Here is a 24,142-nt window from a genome sequence, read left to right on the forward strand (position 1 = left end):
TCTTTAGAATATGTAGGTACTGAGGTCACTGCAAACAGCAGAACCAAGGCTGAAAGTAGTCCCCGATGGTTAACAAAGTCAGAGACGTAGACAAAGGCACCGGTGCACATAAGCCACTGAAGTCCCCTTTCAATAGTAAGTATTATTAGCTGGGCTGCTGCTTTGCCTTGTTTTACATCTAGTTATGAAACCAGAGCTTCTGCAATGGATATGCTTTTATGGACATCTATTTTGTCATTCTAGATACCCGAAGCAGAAGAAAAAATTAGGAAGTGTTTAAGGTACTTTCAAACGCAATGAAGCAGCAGCCTAGACAGCAGGTGTTCCTAAGCAGCCACAAGGGAACTTCCATCCTCTGAGACGTTATAAAGCTAGTCTGCGCCTTTTCTTAATTGGCCTTTTCCTCCTCATTATTACAGAAAGCAACCAATCCTTGGTGTGGAACATTAATACGAAGTGTGTAAAATAAGAGTGAAAGTCCCTCTTCAATGCAAATCTGACCCTCACTCCCCACAGGCACCCCCGATGTTAACCACTGGGGGTAACTTTCAGACCTCTGCATTTATAACCACACTGTTACATGAGATCACTGTCCTGCAAGTTGCTGTTTTTCTAATACGCCCCAGACAGTCTTCCAACAGGCACAGACCCCTTTAAATCCACAATATGGGTGTACCATAAAGCATTTAATCACTTCACTACTTTTGGGGATTTAAGTTTTTCAGATGTTTTATTGCTGCCATGCACACCTCTGTTAATCCGTCTTCCTGAAATGCTGGCACATTTCTACAGGCTTCCTGTAAGTGGAATCATAGGGTCCCAACCCTTGCTTAAAGTTTGATAGATATACGCCAAATAGCTCTCCAAAAAATAATTGTAGAGCTATTGTTTCCAGAAATGTAAAGCAAAAATAAGACCTCATCATTGCTTTAATTAAATTTACCTATTAATGCTATTTCTTTGATGATTCATTAACTTTTACTTACCCCTTTTAAAAAAACGAATAACACGCCTATAGATGGTTAAAAATGAAGACCTATCACTTGATTTTTTCACTCAAATTTTCCTAATTATTATCAGGGAACTTGCTACCTTTGGGGCAGGGATAGTGACTGACTGAGAATTCAAACTGTATTAAAATCCTTCCTATGTGACAGGATTGTGCTAGGGATACTGCAAAATACAGAAGAAGATAAACATGTTCTAGGTATTCATACAACTGCATTCCTATTTTAGTTGTGGTTTTCTTATTTCTGGAGATCTAGATAAAATAGGCTAAAGTCTGTTCCATGCTCCGAGTAAATGTAAAACCCTAACCAAGATTGCCGTCAATCCTCCAGGATCTTCTGTTTTCACGGTTGCCGGGCCTCTGAGCTCTCAACTCCTCCTACTAATTTAAGTTCAACTTGTGAATCACTCTTCTTGTCCCACACGTTGCTTCTCTTCTACGCCATTACTGACCAAACATGGATCTCAGCTTTTTCTTAATTTTCAACAGCAACAATAGCAACAAAAAATGCACTTGCAAAAGACACATACATAGTAGACTTAACTGAACTCTGGGTAGGAGAGTGTATGACATGGTGCAGAAGAATTAAAATTCAAGGTTAATAATAAACAATATTCAAAGAGCTTACTATTTATAATGTATAAAGAGCTCTTAAAAGTTGGCTTTTAAAAAGCTCAGTACGGGGCCGGCCCGGTGGTGCAGCAGTTAAGTGCCCACGCTCCACTTCTGCGGCCCTGGGTTCGCCAGTTCGGATCCCGGGTGTGGACATGACACCGCTTGGCAAGCCATGCTGTGGCAGGCGTCCCACGTATAAAGTAGAGGAAGATGGGCACGGATGTTAGCTCAGGGCCAGTCTTCCTCAGCAAAAAGAGGAGGATTGGCAGCAGTTAGCTCAGGGCTAATCTTCCTCAAAACAGAAAAGAAAAGAAAAGAAAAAAAAGCTCAGTAGAAAAATGGATAGAAGATATGATCCAACAATTCACAGAAGAAATACAAACAGTCAACAAAAACTCTCGACTGCATAACTGACCAGGGAATGCAGACTGCAGCAGAGGACTGGCCGCCACCGCAGCGGAGCGAGGCCGGCTGGTGCGCTCCACACGAGCGGGCAGGTGGAAGTTCAAACCATCTCTTGGAGGGCAATTTTGCAGCATCAAAGTGTAGACACGCGTGGCCTTTAACACTGTGTTTGTTCCTAGGAATCAAGCCACAGAAATGCCTGTACCAGGCAGATGAATGTACCAGACTCTTTACTGCAGCATCTTTAGTAATAGCAATAACTGGAACCACCAACAGGTTACGGGTTAAATAAATGAGGTAATCTGTACAATGAAATACTATGCAGCCATCAAAAAAGGATCAAACAGAACTATGCAAGAAGGCAGCAGGGTTAAACATATTTAAGTGTGGCTCTGGACTCAGAACACCCGGACTGAAATGCTGAGTCCAGCACCAGCTAGCTCTGTGACCTTGAGTAGGTGACTTAACCTTCCTGAGATTCAGTTTTCTCACTTGTACACGAAGGCAACAGTAGCACTTACATCTCAAGGGGGTGTAGCAAGGGCCAAATGAGCTCAAGGATCTGCACAGCTCAGCAAAAAGCCCGCGTTGCTGTAAGACTGCAAATTACCAGAAATGCAAAACAGCAAGTTGCAAACAGTATTTATAAAAGGACTCATGTTTCGTAAGGAATAAAAAAATTGCTCATACACAAACTAAATAGGAAACGATCTAAAAACATACACCCACTGCTAAGAGAAGTTCCCTCTGGGGAGGTTCCAGGACAGCAACGGGATGAAGAGGAGCTTTCACCCCTACTCTTCATACATCTGTATCATTCGACTTCTTTAAACAACGAACACTACTTTCGGATTTTGAGACAAAAATAAAATCCAGTGAAGATGAGAGGAGACAGTCAATCTTGAAATCTGCCTTGTTCTGTTTTTCCTACTGTAACAGCTTGCTTGAAAGCAGAAACTCTCAAAATGTGGTCTCTGGACCCCTGGGGGTCCCCAAGAACCTGTCAGAGGTCATGAGGTCAGAATTATTTCCCTGATAACACCACCACATCATTTGCTGTTTTCACTGTGCTGTCTTTCGCACAGATGAGCAACAGTGACAGTGGCTGAAACTGCCGGTGCCTCAGCACGGATCCCGGGAGCAGCACCACGCTGTGCTGGTATTGAACTGTTCACACCACACACGTGCAGGGAAAAAGGTCAATTTTAGTTAGGCATGTCCTTGAGGAATGATAAAACTAACTAATTTACTCAATCCCAACCCTTTGGTGTGAGTCTTTTGAATCTTATTGGTAGTAAAATGGGCACAACGCCTAAAGCATGTCTGCTGGACCCCCGTGTACAATGACTGCCTCAAGGGAAAGCACACGCACAGTCGGCTGCGTTGCAAGCTGAACTTTTTCATAGAAAGCAATTTTTATTTGAAAGAAGTGACCCACTATGGTTGTTCAGATTGGTATCTGGCAGAAATTTTCTTAAAAATGAACCAAGTGAGCCTCTCACTTCACAGAAAACTGACTATATTTGTTGCCAATGATAAAATCCAAGCTTTCAAGAGAAAATTAGAATTTTGGAAAAGTTGTATCTATTACTACTAATTTGAAAGCTTCCACTTTAAGATCTTTCTGATGAGATCAGTGGTGATATTAACAAATGCGATTTCCTTTAACTTGTATAATGAATGTATGAACATTTAGAAGATTGTAATAACTCAGTGTACCAACATTTCCAAATGGCCAAGGTGTGATGTTACCAAATCACACACATAAGCAAAAGATTCACTCAAAGTCAAGACACAACCATGGATTTTACTGTAACTGGGGATAAAAAGTCCACTGACATGGTTTCAGTTCCAAAGCGTACCGAAAGTTAAGAAGCCACCATGTGTCCCGTTCTGTCTAGTAAAGAATCTCCACAACTGTATGCAGAGGCTATTAAATCACTCCTCCCTCTTCTGACCACATGGTAAGTGGGAGGCCAAATTTTCTCCACATATTTCAATACAACCATCGCAACAGATGGAATGCAGAGGCAGATCTGAGAACCCAGGTGCCTTCTACTGAGCCCTATACCACAGGGTTTGCAAAGTGTAAAACGATGCCACTCTTCTCACTAAATCTTTTTTTATTTGGGGAAAGTTGTTATCCATTAAAAATGTCATGTTAGCATGTAATAGATTATTTTAAAGTGAAATAATAAATACTTTAAGTTGCTCTGTTTTAATTTTAAATATAGTAAATATCGATAGATGTAACCCACACAAACAAAAGCTCTGCAGTCCTGAAAAATTATTAAGAGTGTAAACGTCTCCTGGAACCAAAAGGCTTTGAGAACCACTGGTTCAGCACAGGTGCCAGCAAACCACAAGCTGAAGGCACAATCTGGCCCCTGCTGTTTTGTCACTACAATCATACGCAGTGTAATGACACTGTAGTCAACAATGGACCGCACATATGATAGCGGTCTCGTAAGATTAGTCCCATACAGCCCAGGTGTCTAGTAGGCTATACCATCTAGGCTTGTGCAAGCGCACTCTCTGATGTTCGCACAATGAGTAAATCCCCTAACGAGGCATTTCTCAGAACGTGTCCCTGTTGTTAAGCGACACAGGACTATAGCATTACTGGCCCACTGCCACGCCCATTCGTCCTGTGGGGTCTGCTGCTGCTTTCCTGCTACAAAAGCAGAGCTGAGTTTGGGAGTTACAAGAGACAGTCTGGCCTGCAATGTCTAAAACATTTACTACTGGGCCCTCTGCAACCCTCTTATTTAGAGTAAGCTCACATTTCCAGCCTTTACTTATTTACTTTTTTATTGAGGTAACATTGGTTTATAACATTATGTAAATTTCAGGTGTACAACTTTATATTTCACCTTGTGTACAGACTACATGTGTTTCCCAACAAAAGACTAGTTTGTATCCATCACTGTACACACGTGCTTTTCACTCTCCCCTCACCCTCCCTTGCCCCCAGTAACCAATCACCAATCTGCTTTCCCTCTCTATGTGTGTGTTTATCTCCCACATACGAGTGAAATCACGCAGTGTTTGTCTTTCTCCACCCTCCAGCCTTTATCATTGCAGTAACTTCGCAACTGGCATTTCTGCCGCCATTCTTACTCCATCGGCATCCATTCTCCAAAGGCCAGGATGACCTTCCTAAAGAAACACAGAACTGATGTCACTCCTCTGCTTACAATCTCAAAGGCTCATCACAATCACTTCAAGGCACGATTCAAAGTCCTCAGCACAGTATTCAAGGCTTTCATTCATCACTCTCTGGCCCCAGCTGGCTGGCCTGCCCCTCATCAGGAGGCACTCCCCTCTCTGCAGAAGGAACATGCCAAGTACTCTGGTTTCTCAGAATGTACCATGCTCTCTCCAATCTCCATGCCAAGCCCCCTCTATCTGGAACATTCCTCTCCCTTTCCGTTCCTCTCTCTTTCTACACCTTCATTTCCTCCCCTCACCCCCAACGCAAGGCCATGCATCAGCACTTGGATCACACTCCCTTGACGTACCCTGCTCTCAGGACAGTGCACTGACCCGTCTGCTTCCCAGCTTCTGTCTACACGGAGGGCTTCCTGAGGCAGGAACTGGGTTTCTCTACTCTAACATCCAGAACAAGCAGCCCTTTAGGATGCTGTTGTCAACGTTTTAGGTGAACTAAGCTGACAGCTAGCCACCATAACACCCTTCATTTTCTTAACTTGGCTCCCTGGAACAACAGAGAGTAAGTTATTCTCCTGTGCGAGAGGGTCTCTTAAGATACCAACATTTTCACAATAATCAATTTCTGTGTGCCTGTCTGCCAGAGCTCTCTCTGCCTTCTCTGGAATCTTCCCAACAACTCTGTGATGGTCACAAGGAACAGCACCCCTCTTCTACAGATGAGGAAACAGGAGGTAAGTAACCTGTCACATTAACACAAAGCTAGTAAGAGGGCTGAAATGGGATTTGTATCAAACGCCTTTCCATATCCTGGTTAACATCACACTGAAGAGACAAGCCTAACCCATGTGCTAAAACTGGGGAACAACAAACAGGTACGGCCAACTGCCAAACATCACGGTAACGTGAAAGGAAAGGTCAGAGTCTAAGACAGAATGCTAGAGGCGAAGAGTGGCTGAGCAGTGATTCATAAAGAAAGTGGAATTTGAGATGGATTTAGAAGGACTGGTAGGGGATGGAAAGTACACAGTAAACAAAAGAATATTCTAAGATGGGAAGGAAACAGAAGCAAAAATCAAGGAATGGGAAGGGGGCCGGCCCTGTGGCGGAGTAGTTAAGTTCACGCGCTCTGCTGGCGGTGGCCCAGGGTTTCACCTATTCGAATCCTGGGTGCGGACATGGCTCCGCTCATCAGGCCATGCTGAGGTGGCATTTCACATGCCACAACTAGAAGGATCCACAACTAAAAATACACAACTATGTATCGGGGGGCTTTGGGGAGAAAAAGGAAAAAATAAAATCTTAAAAAAAAAAAGGAATGGGAAGGATCACTGAATAATAATGGGAAAAGGTTAGGCCCAATGAAGGGGATCTGGGGTCAGTGGAGAGACCAGGGGGAGGTCAGGAAAAAACAAGAAACAGCTATTTTTATGCTTAAATATAGCTACCACCAAACCCAAACACCTTAAAATGAGAATTAATTAAGAGTGTATCTAAGACCTGAACACCACTTTACAGGTCACAAAAGCACTGCATAGTGTTTGATCTTGACGAAAATCTTATGATGTAATTTCTAGATGAGCAAGCTGAGGTTCAGAAAGGGCCGTTAGACCTGATAAATGGCAGACATGAACTGAAGCCCAAACTTCCCATCAAAACAACAGACTTTTAAAATCAAGGAGTATGACTGAATACTTCCAAATCTCCTAAACCTACATCTGATTATATAACTAAGATCAGTCTTATCTTCCGAATTAGCCAGCCTGGTTGCAGAGACATTAGAATGTAGCTGTGCTCAGTAAGTACGTTGAATACATTCGTCTCAAGAACACCACACATACCCCTGATTTCCTAAAGGCAGAATCTCCCCATGAAGCTCTCTCCTAAATTAAACTACAAGAATGTTACTAGACCATTTTCATATTTGACGCTGTCCCCAGAAGATGCTTTCCTGAAGGTCTTTTTCAATTGCACAGGTATAAATATTAGGTAAGTGGGAATTCTACAATGGAATGTAGACATCAGATTGGGAATAATTCAAATAACCAGACACTGTGTCCCATGGTCACTTAAAAAAAAAGATCAACGATAAGTACTGATAGTCTATTTTCTACACACAGAAAAAAGCAATCACAATACTCTAAAAAGAATGACTATGACTGAAAAGTTCTGCATTCACAAATACCAGAGTTCACCGCATCTAAGGAGTACATCTTCCCACACTTCAACATCTTTAAAATCAGAGGCATCTTATATTCAAGGAGACACAATAACTTCCTGGTATAGATGCCCAAGTGCCCTTAATTTGTGTTACCCTTCTCCAACTGACATGTTTCTTTTTTTCTTTCATAATATCTATGTAAACCCCTTTAGAAAGGATGGCCCTACCAGATTACCCAGATACCCATATTTATACAACTCCCCAGACTCAAGCTTGAGTTAAGCAGATGAACCTTTAGTTTTGGTGAGCATTTTTTCAGGAAAAGATTAACGTCTAATTCAAAGCAACAGATCAACATGGATTAAGAAAGAGATTAAAACAAAATCATGCAAAAAAAGTTAAGACCCTTAAAACTACAAATTCTGAGATGAAAAGAACCAGGTGCTATCAAGCTAGACAAAACCAGGTAAGAGGTCACTACTCCAGCTCTCCCCACTGTTCTGTAGAAAAGCAACTCCTGTCCAAAGGTGCCTGCAAGAAGGCACCCACAGACACGTTCAGGTGTCTGGCAGGAGAAGCTGCTGCATCGTTTGCTCAGTTACTTACCCTCCCTGATAGCTATTCTTCAAATCCTTTGAGAATGGCCACCCTTGAACCCCTGCTACTGATCTTATATCACTCTGATAGGCATTTCCTTTAAAGTCTCTCACGTTCATTTGCTTTCAGAGGCAATTTCCTATAATTCCTGGTGGAGAGATCTCCCCTGAGCTTGAGGAGGACAGAGCAGTCGCAAGGCTGCGCAGCCACATCCCACAGTGGGGCCTTCATTAGTACTGGCCTTGAAAGGCCACTGAAAGCAGGACAGCACACACAGGCTCTGGAGCTCGCTGGCCTGGCTTCAAACCCTGGCTCTGCCATATAGTGGCTGCTCACCAAGTTAACTGCCCTCTGTGCCCTGGCTTCTCCATCTAAAACCGGGAAGAAGAAGAGCCCCTCCCTCTGAGGGTTGGGTGAAGGTTGAATTAAATGGACACAGGTGACTTGGAGCTATCTCTGGAACATAGTAAGACGACAACTGCGAGTCATCATTACCTCCAGGCTGGGTCCTCTACGAGGTGCTGGGTGGGGAAGCACCCAGCCTTCAAGCTTGAGGAGCTCACACTCTGCTGAAGACAGACAAGCCAAGGACTATAACGTCATGTGACGTCTGCAAAAGACGTTCATCCAGTGAAAGCTGTCCAAGGAAGGGGAACAGGAGCTGGGTGACAATGACTAAACATGATGCATGAAAAACCTTCACATTTAATGACTTCCAAAAAGCAGTCACCGTTTAAGGCCTAAGTATTTGGAGGCACAGGCTGACAGACAACTTCTTGCCTCCTCTGGAAGCCTCCCCCGGTTTCACTATTTTGACTCTTGATCATCTAAGCACAAAATCTCACCTGCTCCACCTTTGGGGGTGATGACTACAGCCACAGCCAGCTTGCAGTTAGGCAAGGAGAGAGAGGCAAGTGACCAGTGACTGGCACTCATGCATCTTGTCACCAGCAGGACAATCACTAACTTCCTTTTGAGCCCAGCTCTATTCCTACTTGCAGGGAGATGGGAAATCCCTGCTAACACTATGGCTGACCAGACCCATAAGCAAACCCCTGTGCTTTACAAAAGGAAAAAAGCCATCAAATTTTACACATGCAATACTTTCTTCAGGAGTTATGATTCAAGTCTCCCCAAACTATTAGTTTTAAAAACAAAAAGGAAATCAAAAGCCTCTCTCTCCGTTGCACTCACTCCTCAGTCTTCAAGTCAGGGGAGTCCTGCGTACCCTGCACCACTCACGCTCACTGGGCGCTGTCCTTAGTCAGGTAGGGATGGGAGCCTTGCCTCATCTCACTCACTTTCCGATCATCCACCACAGCAGAAGCAGAAAGCCGGTCCAAAGGCAGGAGTACAGCGGAGCTCTTCACAGGAGAGCTAAGACCAGAGCAAAATGCCTCAAAAGCCACAAATCTAAACAAACAAATTTACCACACCTTCAGTTTTACAGCCCAAGTATCAGTGTACAATAACTTCCCTTAAATTACCCATCTGCTAATTCTCTCTTATCAACATCTCTCCATCAAGGCTGAGTTTGGGCACAGCCAGCTTCTTTATTCTCATTGCTTAACAACCAGTAGCTGCTAACAATTACATTTTCCTTCTTTATCATCGACTTTTATGGTAATAATACAGTTCAAATAAACACTACCACAACTATTTGACAAAATCATCAAGAGTTATAAAAATGTTAGCCCCGATGGATTGCTAAGGCCATAGCATAAATGGATTAAGACAGAAAGCTTCGAATACATACAGCAATCATAAAAGACGTGGGCAATTACTACAAAGCAATCTTACAAAAAGATAATTCAAAATATCAAACTTCTAGATGTATTCAAAACTCTACCTAAAGTAGAGGTTTAAAACTGCCAGAAGTTCCAATTAGTTTAATTCACAGAACAGAATATTTCTGTCAACAATTTTTTTAAGGAAAGAATACCATTTTCAAAGCATAACATCACACTTAAAATACACCATTTTAGCTAGATTTAAATTTTAATTCAGCTTGTCAACAAAAACTGTAAAAAGGGAAAGAAACCAGAAATTAAGATAGGCATTAAGCCCTTTCACCTCCCTAACCCTAAACAAACAGGTTTTGCTTTACATTCAATAGAAATTTTGAGTATCACCCAGTTGGCGCAAGCAAAAGAAAAAAAGCAGTATATCTTACATGAGTATAAAAGAAATAGAATCAATAAACTATTTAGGTTATATAAAATCACCTAGTTTCAATCTCAAACTATACAGATCTTTACAATTTCTTAGAGCACAGTTTTACTTGCTTAATAATGTGGGGACTGTTTGTCCCATGGGGCCAAGGGCCTCCAGATGTCACAGTGCCAGGGAGAGGTGCAGGGTGTAGGAGGAGGAAGCAAAAGGTCATGGGAGAGGCCAAAGTGGAGGAAAAGGGGCAAGACACCAGACTGGAGGCTGTTAGTTACTTGGGGCAAAGAAGGGGCACTTCGTGTAAAGACAAACAGGTTTTAGCAGAAGGTTAAAGGTTCACAGTGCTCAGGAAGATGGTCGAACAATAAAACGTCACTCTAAAGCTCCAATGTAACCCCTGAGTCTCCAGGCACCGGCTTTGCATTCAGTTGTGAATATGAGAAAGAACAGAAGCGGTTTACACTTTAGGATGACACGCAGCTTTGTGGGAAACCGCAACAGGAGACACTCCCGAGCTTCCTGTCCACCACCCTAAAACTTAGCGCCTTGGCTCCTTCAAGGCTATGACTAAGGAAAAGGCCCCCCAACTTCAAGTAATACCGTAAGGTTCAAGAGTAAAATCTGGAGTAGAAACTTTAAAACACATCACTGGAGAAGGAGAAAGAATTGACAACTCAAGAATTTCAGAACCTCAGAAAGCGACCTAAGAATCAAGCAGTCCAACCCTCCTTAATGATGAAGAAACTGAGGCAAAACAGCGTGGCCAAGAGCGCGCCGGTGATTACTGACAGCTTGGGTCTAGCACTACCGCCTGCCAACCTAGTCCCGCGAGATTGCCCACCCAACCCCGGCTGTTCTGCAGTTATCCAAATTTTATGTTTCTGGAGTCCCCCATTTCTACAATTATTCCCGCAGTTCCACCAAATGCAGGAGACAGCCACTACAGACAGGCAGAACCCAGAGCCCACCGAGAAGACCGAGATCTCCGCAGGCTCTGTGACCTTGGGCTCCTTACATAACCCCTCTGGGCCGGACTCCTGTCTACGGACGGGACCCCCGTGCCCACACACAGAGCGCAGAACACGCGCCCCCGGCGCACCCCCACCAGTGGGAGCGGCCACAAGACCAGGGTCCCCGGAGGCCCGAGCAGGGAAGCACGTGGGGCCGGTCCGGGGCGCAGAAGCCCGCCGCCCGCCCCGCGCCAAGGTGCGCCGCCTTACCTTCCGCCACGTCCTCGTCGATGGCCCCCTTGACCTGCGAGAAGCACCACTGCAAGTCGTTGCCGCCCGCGGGGCAGCCGCCGCCTCCAGCTCCTAGGAACACATGCGGCGTCAGGACCCGCGCCCTCCGCTCCTGCCCCGCGCCCCTGCCCCGGCGCCTCTGCCGGGCGCCCCTGCTCCCCGCTCCTGCCCCAAGGCCCTGCCAGGCGCTCCTGCTCCCTGCTCCTACCCCGCGCCCCTGCCAGGTGCCCCTGCTCCCCGCGCCCTGCTCCCCGCTCCTACCCCTGCGCCCTGCTCTCCGCTCCTGTCCCCTGCTCCTGCCCCGCGCCCCTGCTCCCCGCGCCCTGCTCCCCGCTCCTGTCCCCTGCACCTGCCCCGTGCCCCTGCCAGGCGCTCCTGCTCCCCGCTCCTGCCCCGCGCCCTGCCCCCCGCGCCCTGCTCCCCGTTCCTGCCCCGCGCCTCCTGCCCGACCTCGCGGGCCCCTCACCTGCCATGGCCGGCGGCCGGCGGGCGGGCGCCGAGGCGGCGGCGGAGGGAGGAGGCGGCCTCCGCGTTGCTGCCGCCCAAGCACCTTAGCCCGGCCGCGGCCGCCGCCGCCGCCGCCGCCGCCGCCGCCGCCGCCGCCAGGGAGGGATTTTTCCCTTTTCAAAATGGCGCCCAATGCCCGTCGCCCCGCTCGATGACGTCATCCCCCTCCGCCTCCTCCGCGGGCCGCGGACGGGGGCGGGGCCACCGAGAGGGCTCGCCTGCGCCGGCGGGGCGGGGCGGGGCGCGGTGCGCGGCCGCGGGGGCTGCCTGGGGCGCGCCGCGCGCCGACTGCGCCTGCGCGAGTCAGCCCGCCCCCTGACCCGGCTCTGACACCGCCCCGGCCCGACACGCCCCTGAAGACCAGCCACCGGGCCGCAGCGGGCTGCCGGCTTTCCTCGGGGCGTTACGGGAAGGCTCGAGGCGGCCCCGCCCACCCGCGGAGCAGCCAGTGAGGGTGCACTCGGCGGGCCCGCGCGGCACCTGCAGAGCGCCTCCCCTGAGCGAGTCCTCCCGGCCCGCGCGCCGCCCCTGGCCGTGCCCTAAATCCCTCTCCTCGGACACGGAGCGACCCCAGGGCAGTCCGTGTTCGCCTTTGTCGGCAGCCCTGCACAGAGCTCACGTTGTCTACAAAATTGCCAGTTCGGGGGTTCTTTGAGTCCCAGTCCACAACTTAGGGAAACTTGGTGTTGCAGTGGAACGTGGCCTTCGCCCCCTCTTTCGTGGGTGTGTTTCCTGTGGCGTACGGAGGGGCTATTCATTTACGGTCTTGGTGTCCGAAATTTCAGCTGCTTCCGGCGATCGTGCCAGGTTGCAGTGGCCGTGGCACGCCGCCAGAAGACGATCGTCCGGGTCCGGGACATCCCTCCCCCCGCTAGCGTCCCGATCGCGCAGCTCTTGCTGCGGCCGCACCCGCGCGTCCGGGCCGGCGGCGAGCGGCAGACAAAGGCCTGCCGTCGGGGCCTCGGTCTCCGCGTCGGGAGACAGACGACGACAGTACGCGATAGGTCAGATGGAGCTCATGGAGCAACCACGCGGGGCAGCGGGGGCGGGGCGGGAGGCTGCGGGTTAAGCAGGGCGACCAGAGAGGCCGCAGGAGACCAGGGGCCAGCGGTGCGGACGCCTGGGGGTCCTGCCGGGAGGCAGGATGGACTCCGGGAAGGACGGGAGGCTCTGGGGCTACGAGCGGAGGGCGTCATGGCTGACTTGGGCTTTAACGGGCCGCTGTGGCTGCCCTGCTGAGAGCAGACTGTAGGGATCCGAGCGTCAAATCGGAATCCCAGTGAGGGGGTCAGTGGGTCATTCAGGCAAAGGGATGAGGGCCGAGTGGTCGTGGATGTGGGGGTCGGAGGAGAGCAGCTGAGACCGGTCAGATTTCAGAGAGAAGCCTGTGGAAGTTACGGGCCCTGGGACTCAGAGATGAAGCAGATGCAGCGGGAGAGACAAGAGACCTGGGACCGGCTGCCCTCGGTGTTTTGCGCGCCAGGGGAGAAGGGTTTCCCGGCCCCGAGACGGCACGTGCTCAGAGGGAGCAGCGCGCGGTGCAGGCCGCCGGGGGGTGGCCGTGCACTCGTGGAGCAGGTCCAAGGCAGCTGCACCTGCGGGCCTGGAGCGCACGGGGAAGTCGGGGCCTGGAGGTAAGTTCCGGAAGCGAGAGCTCTAGGAGCATTTCAAGCCGGGAGGGACGGGGTGAGCTCAAGCCAGGCGGGCGGGCGGCTGGGGAGGAGGACCGAGGACGGAGCCCTGACGGAGGCGAGGAGGGGCGGCCTGCAGCGCCTGCAGTCCCGAGCCCAGTGCAGACGGGGGAGGCAGTGGTCGGCCCAGGCGCTGCGCCCTGAGCGCAGAGGATGGACCACCGGGGCGTAGCAGTTGGGGTGCCTTACTGGCCTGGACAGGAGCAGTCGCTGTGGAGTGGACGGCCGGACCCGTTTTGAGAGGATTCGAGAGAAAGTGAGACGAGAATCGGAGGCACTGAGTAACAACCCTTTGTTGTGGAGAGGATCAAAGAAATGAGGCTGTAATCTCCTTTTTTTACCTGTAGATATAGCCAGTCTGCCCCTAAGCAGCTGAAAAACTGAGTTAGGTATCAGACTCTGTTATATGCAATTGCTTTTTTTCTTTTTTCCCCAATCCCCCGGTACATAGTTGTATATTCTAGTTGTGGGTCCTTCTAATTCTGGTGTGTGAGATGCCACCTCAGCATAGCCTGATGAGCGGTGTGGTGTCTGTGCCCAGGATCCCAACCTGTGAAACCCTGGGCCACTGAAGCTGAGCATGTGAATTTAGCCACTTGGCCATGGGGTAGCCCCTGCAATTGCTTTAATGTGTGTTAAAGATAAGCCTTTTGAAGTGATGGCAAGATAATTAGTTTTAGTTTAAACTGTATTCTTTGGTTAATTAGCTACCATTAAGTTAAATAAAGACAACAAAAGTAACGTATTCCTGCAAATAGTGAGCTGCCTCCCTTGTGTCCTACTGTGGGTCAGCTGATCAGCAAGAGATTTTTAACTATTCCTTCTTATGAAGCTAAAGAACTTTAATATCTCATTGAGTTACTCTGTATTCTAACTGGTGCCTACAAGTCCCTAGGTATTGCAAGGCAATTTTCTTATTTTATTATTTTTAGATCTCATAGCCAAATTGTGAAATGCATGATATGTATTAGAATCTAGCCTACTGTATTCATACAAGGGAATACTATTGAGAAATAAAAAGGAGTGAACTACTGATACAAACGACAGGGATGACTCAGAAATTTTATGCTGGATGAAAGGAGCCAGACACAAAAGGGTATACGGTGAATGATATATTTCCATTATGATGGTTAGTCTTACCGGTCAACCTAACTAGGGTGTAGTACCTAGTTACTTAATCAAACATGAGTCTAGGTGCTGCTGTGAAGGTATTTTGTAGCTGTGGTTAACATCTACAATCAGTTGGCTTAGAGTGAAGGAGGTTACCCTTGATGACGTGGGTGGGCCTCATTTAGTCAGTTGAAGGCCTTAAGAACAAACACTGAGGGTTCTTAGAGAAGAAGAAATTCTACCTCAAGGCTGCAACATCAACTGCAGTTGAGTGAGTTTCCAGCTTGCCACACGGATTTCAGACTTGCTAGCTCCCACAATCGCACGAGCCGATTCCTTAAATGAATCTCTCAACGTATACTTGTATATCCTGTTGGTTCTGTTTCTCTGGAGAACGCTAAAACAGTCTGAAGTTCTAAAACAGAGTGCACTTGCTGGAATTGCATCTCTGACACTTTAAAAAAAAACCAGTTTTTTTAGAGCAGCGTGAGGTTTACAATAAAATTGAGAGGAAGATACAGAGATTTCCCATAGACCCCCTGCCCGCACACCTGCACGGCCTACCCCATCATCAGCATCACTCACCAGAATGGTACATACTTCACCAAGGATGGACCTGCACTGACACAGCATCATCACCCAGAGTCCAGAGTTTACATTAAGGTTCACTCTTGGTTGTGTGCGTTCTGTGGGTTTGGACCAATGTCTAATGACATGTGTCCATCAATATGGTATCAAGCAGGGTATTTTCACTGCCCTACAAATCCTCTACGCTCTCTATTCATTCCCCCCACTCACCCCCGGCAACCACTGATCTTTTTACTGTCTTCATAGTTTTACCTTTTCTAGAATGTCTTATAGTTGGCTTTTTTTTCGCTTAGTAATTTAAGGTTCCTCCATGTCTTTTCATGGCTTGGTAGCTCATTTCTTTTCACTGCTAGAATAATATTCCATCGTCTGGATGTACCACAGTTTACTTATCCATTCAGTGCCTGAAGGATGTCTTGGTTGCTTCCAAGTTTTGGTAACTATGAGTAAAGCTTCTGTAAACATCCCTGACTCTTTATAACCTGCTGCCTCCTTACTGCTGGAGCTTGACAAGGTGTTAAATTCCTTCCCATTTTTTTCTTTACTCTTTACTGAATCCAAAAAGGATTGGATCCATGAATTTTTCTCCAAATGAGCAAGGAAGGGAAGTAGGAAGAAAGGAAGGAGAGGCTATGGCTAGACTGGTTGTGCTTTGCTGAATTGAGAAGGAAGCCCCGCAGGATGCTGCTCCTGTGCCCTGGGCCTCTCTTCTCTGACCCTGAGGCATTGGCCTGTCTCTCTCCCTACTCCCAACCCCCTTTCCTAAAAAAAAATCTTTCCATGCTGAACTGACCAAGTGAGGTGGAGACACATCAGGGTTTCGGGAACAAGAGAGGTGCATGTATGCATGTGATCAGTGGATAACGGCCCCACACAACGTCCACGCCCTAACCCCCAGAACCTGTGGATGCAGTCTATTATGTGGCAAAGGGACTTTGCAGATGTCATTAAGGTTACAGACTTCAGCATGGGGAGCTTATTCTGGATTCCCTGTGTGTACCCAATCTAACCACATGGGCACTTAAAAAAGCAGAGAAGGATGTGAGGGACTTGACCTGCCATTGCTGGAAGGGCCGTGTGGAAAGTTCAAGAAGGAATGCAGGCAACCCCTAGGGGCAAAGCCCACTCCCTGTCTGGGAGCCAGCAAGAAAGTGGGACCTTAGTCCTGCAGGCCACCACAAGGAACTTGATTCAGCCAACGGCTCCAGGGAGCCTGAAAGCAGACTGGTCCCCAGAGCTCCGGAAAGCAGCACAGGCCTGCTGGGTGAGACCGTGGTGATTTCAGCCTAAGCAGAGAGCCAGCTGGGCCGTCCTGTGCCGGCTTCTAGCCTCTAGGACCTTGAGATAATAGCCTGGTATTGTTTTAAGCCATTCAGTTTGTAATAATTTGTTGTCAGCAAAAGAAAACTAACACAATATGTACATGTGGAATAAACAGACGTGTCTACTCATTCCTCTGGCTATTCTTTGCTGTCTGTGAGTCTAAGATTTAGTTCAATTGTTGATTCACGTTGACACATTGAAGCTGTAGCGTGTGCAAGCAGTTGATCATTAGCTGTACCTGCGTTTATTGGGCAGAGGTGTGGGTCACCCCCTGAGGGCCAGCGTGAAGGGATCCATCTGTGCTCCCAGCCACACTGCAGATGTGCTCTGAGAGTCTGGAACAGCCCTGAGCGCTTCACATGTATCAGTTAAGGTCCTAGAGCCCTACAAGCTGAGAATCATCATCGTCCCATTTACTGGATGAGGAAGCTGAGGGCAGAGAGGGTGAGTAACTTGCCTAGGCATCACAGTCGCTCAGCATGGAACCCGATTTAAGCTGGGGTCTAACCTCCAGGTGGGGCCCAGATACTGTAAAGCATGAAACAATGGGTAGATGATGCCCAGGCCCTAACAGCACGGGCGCACTGCAGGGAGAACCCCAGAGCTTGCTCTGTCCAGATGGCGTCTGCCTGGCCAGAGTCACACCCTTATTCAATGGCCGTGGACTGACCCGGCTCGTGACCCATGGGGTAGGAGGGTGACCCGGGCAGGCATCCGGCCACTTGTGGCTGATTCAGTTACTCTGAAGCAGGAAACGCTCCAGTGAACCTGCGCCACACTGGGGAAATCGTTCCTGATTTTACTGTCTGGGAGTGGTCCCTCCCCGGCTGCAGGTTGGCTGGGGGACAGCTTCCTGCCCGTGTCTTAGCCCTGCCATCCCGTCAGCTCCCTCTGCCAAGGGTTCCCGTCTTGCCTCTCTGAACACATGGCTGCCCGTAGCCCATTCTCTCCTCCTGCCTCCTTCACCCCCTCCGCCCTCTTTGGAGGCTCCCCTTCTTCCTGGCTGCAGCCCCCAGCTACTCACCAGGCCCTGCCGCCCCCTGGCTTCCAGGACTCCCTCAGAGCCCTGCCCACTGAGAGGAACCCCCCTCTTCCGAGCTTTGGCACTCCTGTCCTCTTAAGAAAGCAAGCACAGGCTCCGGGGCAGCAAGCCCTGACGCCTCTGCCTCCCCCACCTCCCCCGCCTCCACTGGAGGGTTGAGGCACCGAGGTTCCAGAGCCTTTTCACATGCGGCCACATGGTACTAAGTTTGTGAGGTGCCAGGCCTGCACTTCCTTCCTTCCCCTTGAGCCTCTCCCATGGGTGGGGGACCTCCTTTTCCCCAAGGGGTAGCCCTCCGTGTAAAACAGGGACAGAATCCCAAAGTCTTATTTGTTCAGTTCAACACGGAAAGCTGAAATGCAGAGGTAAGACAGAGAAATGGGGGAGGGCCACTTGCCAAGTGCACCCTCCCTCCTGTGTCTCTGGGCTGGGGGAGAGAGGGCCACTGAGGGGGCAGCTAGGGTGGGGCACAGTCAGGAGGAGCCCTGCCCAGCCCCTCAGCCCACCCTCAGGGATTGGGGACACTGCGGCACCCGTGGCCGGCTGACGATGGCCTCCAAACACGTCCGTGTCCTAACCCACGAAACCAGTGATTGCGTCACCTCGTACAGCAAAGGGACCATGCAACTGTGAATCAGTGAAGGGTCTAGAGATGGGGCGATCATTTCAGTCACCTGCGGGGGCCCGATGTCATCACGGAGGGAGGCAGGAGGAGAGGTTGGTGTGACTGGGCCACAAGCCAGAGAATGCCGAGGGGCCGCTAGTTGCTGAGACAGGCAGGGAGCAGATGTCCCGGCACCTCCAGAAGGACCAGCTCTGCTGACGTCTTGATTTTAGCCCCAAAAGACTGATTTCAGACTTCTGACCTCCAGAACTTGTAAGAAGATACATTTGTGTTGTTTCAAGCCACTAAGTTTGTGGCAATTTGTTTCAGCAGCAAGAGGAAACTCATGCACACCCCCAGGCAAATTTGAGGATGTGAGCATGGAGGGCGAAGCTGGGGGGCCTCAGAGGGCAGCACATTCAACAGAGGCCTGGTCCCCTCCAGGCATGGCAGGGGAGGGAGGGGACGCCCTGCAGGGAGCCAGCCAGGAGGGCCGAGGCAGCCTCCACAGGTACCCACTCTGGCCCGGGGAGGATGGAGAGAGCACCGCTGTTCTTTCTCATGTGGATGAGGGTGTTAGCTCAGTGTGTGCGAGTGTGTCTGCTTGTGTGTCTGTGAGCGTGCATCATGTCTGTGTGTATGTGCATGTGAGTGTGTGTATGTGTGTGAGTGTGTGTAGGGGTCCTGAGGAATCTCTGGGTCCTCATGAGGGGCAACCGCCAGAGGACAAGGCAGTGCCCTGACCGAAGGCTGGAAGGGAGGACGCATGTCCCAGGGGTGCTAGTGTGGACGCCTGCTCACAGAGAGCCAGAACCTTCCCGATTTGACACCAGCCAGGCAAGAAAGACGGACAGAGGGAACTCTAACTGAGTGCATCTGTGCCTGCGACAGGGCCCGTAGGCTTGTAGTGAACGCCACACTAAGCTGTGAAAGAGCACGGATGGTTTTGTTGCCTGGTGTCTGCAGACTGAGAAACGCAGACCCACTAGGTGTGAGTGACACACGTGCACAACAGCTCTGTTCAGGGGACAAGGCCACTCAGACGCCTGTTCTCCCAGGCCTTCCCAGGTGTCCTGGGCCTGGTGGGGAGCATGCTGGTCATCATCCGGGTGCTGACAACCAGGGAAGGAATTGAGAAGACCTATATACCCCACCCCCCCCCTTCTCCATGCATGTGTTAGCCTTGCAGAACACTCATTCCACCATTAGAGATTTATTTATTTGGCTTCAACAAAAGGGAAGGTAGTGATAGCTTCTAAGTGGATGGTGCTTTTCACAAGAAGAGGGAGTTGACGGGGGTCTGCCGCCTGTCTGGGATTTTATCAGACAGGCAGAGGCAGATTACTCCAGGCAGAGGGAACTGCATGTGGAACCAGAAGAGCTGCAAATACGCTGGTATGAGCCTGGGGTAGAGTTTCTTGAATTTCTTTAACCAATACTATTCCCGAATTGCTTTTTAACGTTAATAGATTTTATTTTTTAGAGTGGTTTTAGGTTTGCAGAAAATTGAGCAGATGGTACAGAGTTGCTACATAACGCCTCCCTCCACACACACGATTCTGCTATTATGATCTTGTATTAGTGTGGAACATTTATTACAATTGATGAAATCACACTGATACATTATTATTAAGTAAAGTGCATAGCTTACATTAGGGTTCACCCTTGGTGTTGTACATTCTATGGGTTTGGACACATGTATAATGTCATGTATCCACCACTACAGTATCGTACAGAATCGTTTCACTGCCCTAAAAATCCTCTGTGCTCCACCCATTTGTCCCTCCCTCCTTCCCCCCATGCATTTTACATTTAGGTCCATTTGATCCATTTACATTTGATCCATTTTGAGTTAACTTTTGTGAAGAGTGTAAAGTCCGTGTCTTAGATTCATTTTTCTGCATGTGGATGTCCAGTTGTTCCAGCGCTATCTGGAAGCGTTGAAAAGACTATCTTTGCTCTGTTGAATTGCCTTTGCTCCTTTGTCAAAGATCGGTTGACTATATTTATGAAAATCTATTTCTGGGCTTATCTATTCTGTTCCATTGATCTATTTGTCTGTTTTTTCACCAGTACCACCCTGTCTTGATTACTGTAGCTTTATAGTAGGTCTTAAAGTCAGGTGGGATCAGTCCTCCAATTTTGTTTTTCCCCTTCAATATTGTGTTGGATGTTCTGGGTCTTTTGTCTCTCCATATAAACTTTAGAATCATTGGTTGATATCCACAAAATAACTTGCCAGGATTTTGAATGAACTTTCATTGACTCTACAGACCCAGTGGGGAAGAACTGACATCTTGACAATGTTGAGTCTTCCTATCCATGAACATGGAACATCTCTCCGCTTATTTAGATCTTTGATTTCTTTCATTAGAGTTTTGTAACTTTCCTCACAGAGATCTTGTATGTATTTTGTTAGATTTATTCATAACTACTTCTTTTTTTTCGTACTAATGTAAACAGTATTGTGTTTTTTATTCCAAATTTCACTTGTTCATTGCTGGTGTATAGGAAAATGATTTACTTTTGTATGTTAACCATGTATCCTGTAATCTTGCTATAATTGCATTTTAGTTCCAGGAATCTTTTTGGTTCATTCTTTGGGATTTCCTACATAGATTATCATGTCTTCTGCAAACAAAGACAGCTTTATTTCTTCCTTCCCAATCTGTATATCTTTTATTTCCTTTTCTCATCTTATTGTGTTAGCTAGGACTTCCAGTACAATGTTGAAGAGGAGCGATGAGAGGGAACATCCTTGCCTTGTTATTGATCTGAGGGGGAAAGCGTCTAGTTTCTCACCATTAAGTGTGATGTTAGCTATAGGCTTTTTGTGCATGTTCTTTACTCAAGTTGAAGAAGTTCTCTATTACCTGTTTGCTGAGAGCTTTTATCATGAATTGGTGTTGGATTTTTGTCAAATGCTTTTTCTGCACCTATTGATATGATCGTGTGATTTTTCTTCTTTAGCCTGTTGATGTGATGGATTACATTAATTGATTTTCAAATGTTGAACTAGTCTTGTACTCCTGGAATAAATCTCACTTGGTTGTGGTGTACAATTCCTTTTATACTTTCTTGGATTCAATTTGCTAATATTTTGTTGATTTTGGCATCTATGTCCTTGAGGGATATTGGTCAGTAGTTTCTGTTTCTTGTAATGTCTTATCTGGTTTTGGCATTAGGGTAATGCTCGCCTATAGAATGAGTTAGGAAGTGGCCCCTCTGCTTCTGTTTTCTGGAACAGACTGTAGATAATTGGTATCATTTCTTCCTTAAATGTTCGGTAGAATTCACCATTGAAACCATCCGGACCTGGTGCTTTCTGTTTTGGAAGACTATTAATTGTTGATTCAATTTCTTTAATAGTTATGCGTCTATTCCAATTATCTATTTCTCCTTTTGTGAATTTTGGTAGACTGTGCCTTTCAAGGAATTGGTCCATTTCCCGTAAGTTATCAAATTTGTGGGCATAGAGTTCTTCATAATATTCCCTTGCTATCCTTTTAGTGTCCATATAATTAGTAGTGATGGCCCCTCTTTCATTTCTGATGTTAGTGGGTTTATGTCTTCTCTCTTTTTTTCTTGTTTAGCTTGGCTAAAAGCTTATCAGTTTTATTGATATTGTGAAAAGGGAAAGCAAAAACAAAACAAAACAAACCCAAGCTTTGATTTCTTCGATTTTCAGACATTTTTTCCCATTGAAAATGTCACGATTTCTGCTCTAATTTTTATTATTTTATATTTCATTATATTCTGCTTCCTTTAGGTGTACGTGGTTCTTCTTTAGGTTTCTAAGATGGACGCTTAGATTATTGATTTTATATCTTTCTTTTTTCATAATATATACATTCAATGCTATAAATTTCCCTCTAAGCAGTACTTTCACAGCCTCCCACAAATTTTGATAAGCTGTGTTTTCATTTTAATTTGGTTCAATATGTTTTAAAATTCATCTCTAGACTTTTTTGACCCTAGAATTATTTAGAAGTGTGTTTTTTAATCTCTTGATATTTTGGGATTTTCCAGTTATCTTTCTGTTGTCGATATCTACTTGAATTCCATTGCAGTCTGAGAGCACACACAGTATGCATACTTCTAAATGTTTTAAGGTGTGTGTTATGGCCCAGAGTGTGGTCTATCTTGGTGAATGTTCCACATGAGCTCGAGAAGATCTGTATTCTCCTGTTGTTGGGTAGGTTATTCTATAAATGTCCGTGAGATCCAGTTAATTGATGCTGTTGAGTTCAACTATGTCCTTACCAATTTTCTGCCTGCTGGGTCTGTCCATTTCTGATAGGGGGTGTTGAAGTCTCCAACTCTAACCCTTTATCATTATATATTCCTTGTTTATTCCTGATAATTTTCCTTGATCTGAATTCTGCTCTATCTGAAATTAATGTAGCTACTCTTACTTTCTTTGGATTAGCGTCAGTGTAGAATAACTTTCTCCATCCCTTTACTTTCAATCTATCTGTGTCTTTATATGTAAAATGAATTTCTTATAGACAAGATATAGTTAGGTCTTGTTTTTTTATCCACTCTGTCAGTCTCTGTCTTTTTTTTTTTTTGACGTATTTAGACGATTGATGTTTAAAGGCAGTATTGATATAGCTGGGTTAATATCTGCCACATTTGTTACTGTTTCCTATTTGTTGCCCTTGTTCTTTGTTTCTTTTTTTGTCTTCTCTGGTTTTAATTGAACATTTGGTATGATTCCATTTTTTCTCCTCTCTTAGCATGTTAATTCTTCTTCTTTTTCACTTTTTTTAGTTGTTGTCCTAGAATTTGCGGTACACGTTTACAACTAATCCAAGTATTCTTTCAAATAACACTGTAACACTTGCTGGGCAAGGCAAGCATCTTATAACAGAGTATTCCCAATTCTTCCCCCCAACCCTTATAACATACAGTCATTCATTTCATGTGTCCACATCCAATAGTCACCCAGCACGTTGTTGCTGTTATTGTTTTGAGCAAACAGTTATCTATTAGATCAACTAAGAATGGGAAAAACGAGAGGTTTTATTTTGCCTTCACTTACTCCTTCTAGAACGCTCTTCCTTTCTTTGGGTAGGCTCCAGCTTCTGACCTCTATCATTTTCCTTTCTCGGTGAAGAGCTTTTAACATTTCTTCAAAGGTAGGCCTACTGGTGAGAAATTCCCTCAGTTGTTGTTTGTCTCAGAAAGTCTTTATTTCTCCTTCACTTTTGAAGGATAATTTCACTGGGTACAGAATTTGAGGGTGTTTTTTTCTTCCAACATGTGAAATATTTCGCTCTGCTCTTGTCTTGCTTGCATGGTTCCTGAAGCGAGGTCTAAAGTCGTTCTTATCCTTGTCCTAATTTTGCTTTTTTACCTGTCAATATTTGGTTGAGCTTCACTTTGTGTAGTTTGCATCATTGAAGCAATAGGTGTAATGGACATGTTTCCACCCACCATCCTGTTATTCCTTCCATGAGCATCACCTGGCAGGTGAGGGGAGGAGCCATGGAAATAAGGCTGGGGAGGTGGCTGGGCCCAGCCTACAAAGGATCCCCACATAATTTTGTGGCCACTGGGAGCCAGGATGGGTTTAACTCACTTGCCTTGTCCCCATTTTACAGATGGAGAAGGAACACAAGTATTGCCTGGGTGCGGAAGCTGGAGGGCAAACCTCATACCTGTCCATCACCAAGACTTCTTACTGTGCTCACAGCTCTCGCTTGTCCATGAGGACATACTCTCCTCCCTCCCCTAATGTCTTCCTAGTTATCCTTCCATGATTACACACCTTATTTCCACTAGCTGGTGCGCTCTGAGTGAGGCAGGGACTCTGCCTGTCTTGACCAGTCATCTCAGCATTGATGCAATGCTAGGAGGCTGCCCAGTCTTCCCAGCCCTGTGGGGCCACGCCTGGGCGACAGTGG

General features: G+C 47.1%; 1 protein-coding gene and 1 long non-coding RNA gene across 7 annotated transcripts in view; one reads left to right on the forward strand and one right to left on the reverse strand.

The window, feature by feature from the left end:
- The window catches only part of PPP2R2D (protein phosphatase 2 regulatory subunit Bdelta), a 49,783-nt gene extending 37,752 nt beyond the window's left edge, over nt 1–12,031 (reverse strand). For 2 of the 6 annotated variants that reach the window (XM_070560243.1, XM_070560158.1), the window contains exons 1-2: nt 11,835–12,009; nt 11,348–11,440 (exon numbers count right to left, since the gene is read on the reverse strand). In XM_070560243.1, the coding sequence (XP_070416344.1) occupies nt 11,348–11,440; nt 11,835–11,841 (100 nt within the window). In that variant the 5' untranslated portion in view covers nt 11,842–12,009. Of the gene's footprint in view, nt 1–1,637; nt 2,229–11,347; nt 11,441–11,834 lie in introns of those variants that run through there. The other 4 variants (XM_070560101.1, XM_070560447.1, XM_070560384.1 and 1 more) reach the window with 4 other exon arrangements.
- Nucleotides 12,032–12,658: 627 nt separating this feature from the next.
- Nucleotides 12,659–24,142, forward strand: part of LOC139073948 (uncharacterized) — a 154,981-nt gene continuing 143,497 nt past the window's right edge. The window contains exon 1 of the long non-coding RNA XR_011523171.1: nt 12,659–12,879. This is a non-coding gene — a long non-coding RNA (uncharacterized lncRNA). The remainder of the gene's footprint in view (nt 12,880–24,142) is intronic.

This window comes from Equus przewalskii, chromosome 1, assembly GCF_037783145.1.
Source record: "Equus przewalskii isolate Varuska chromosome 1, EquPr2, whole genome shotgun sequence".
NCBI lineage: Eukaryota > Metazoa > Chordata > Mammalia > Perissodactyla > Equidae > Equus > Equus przewalskii.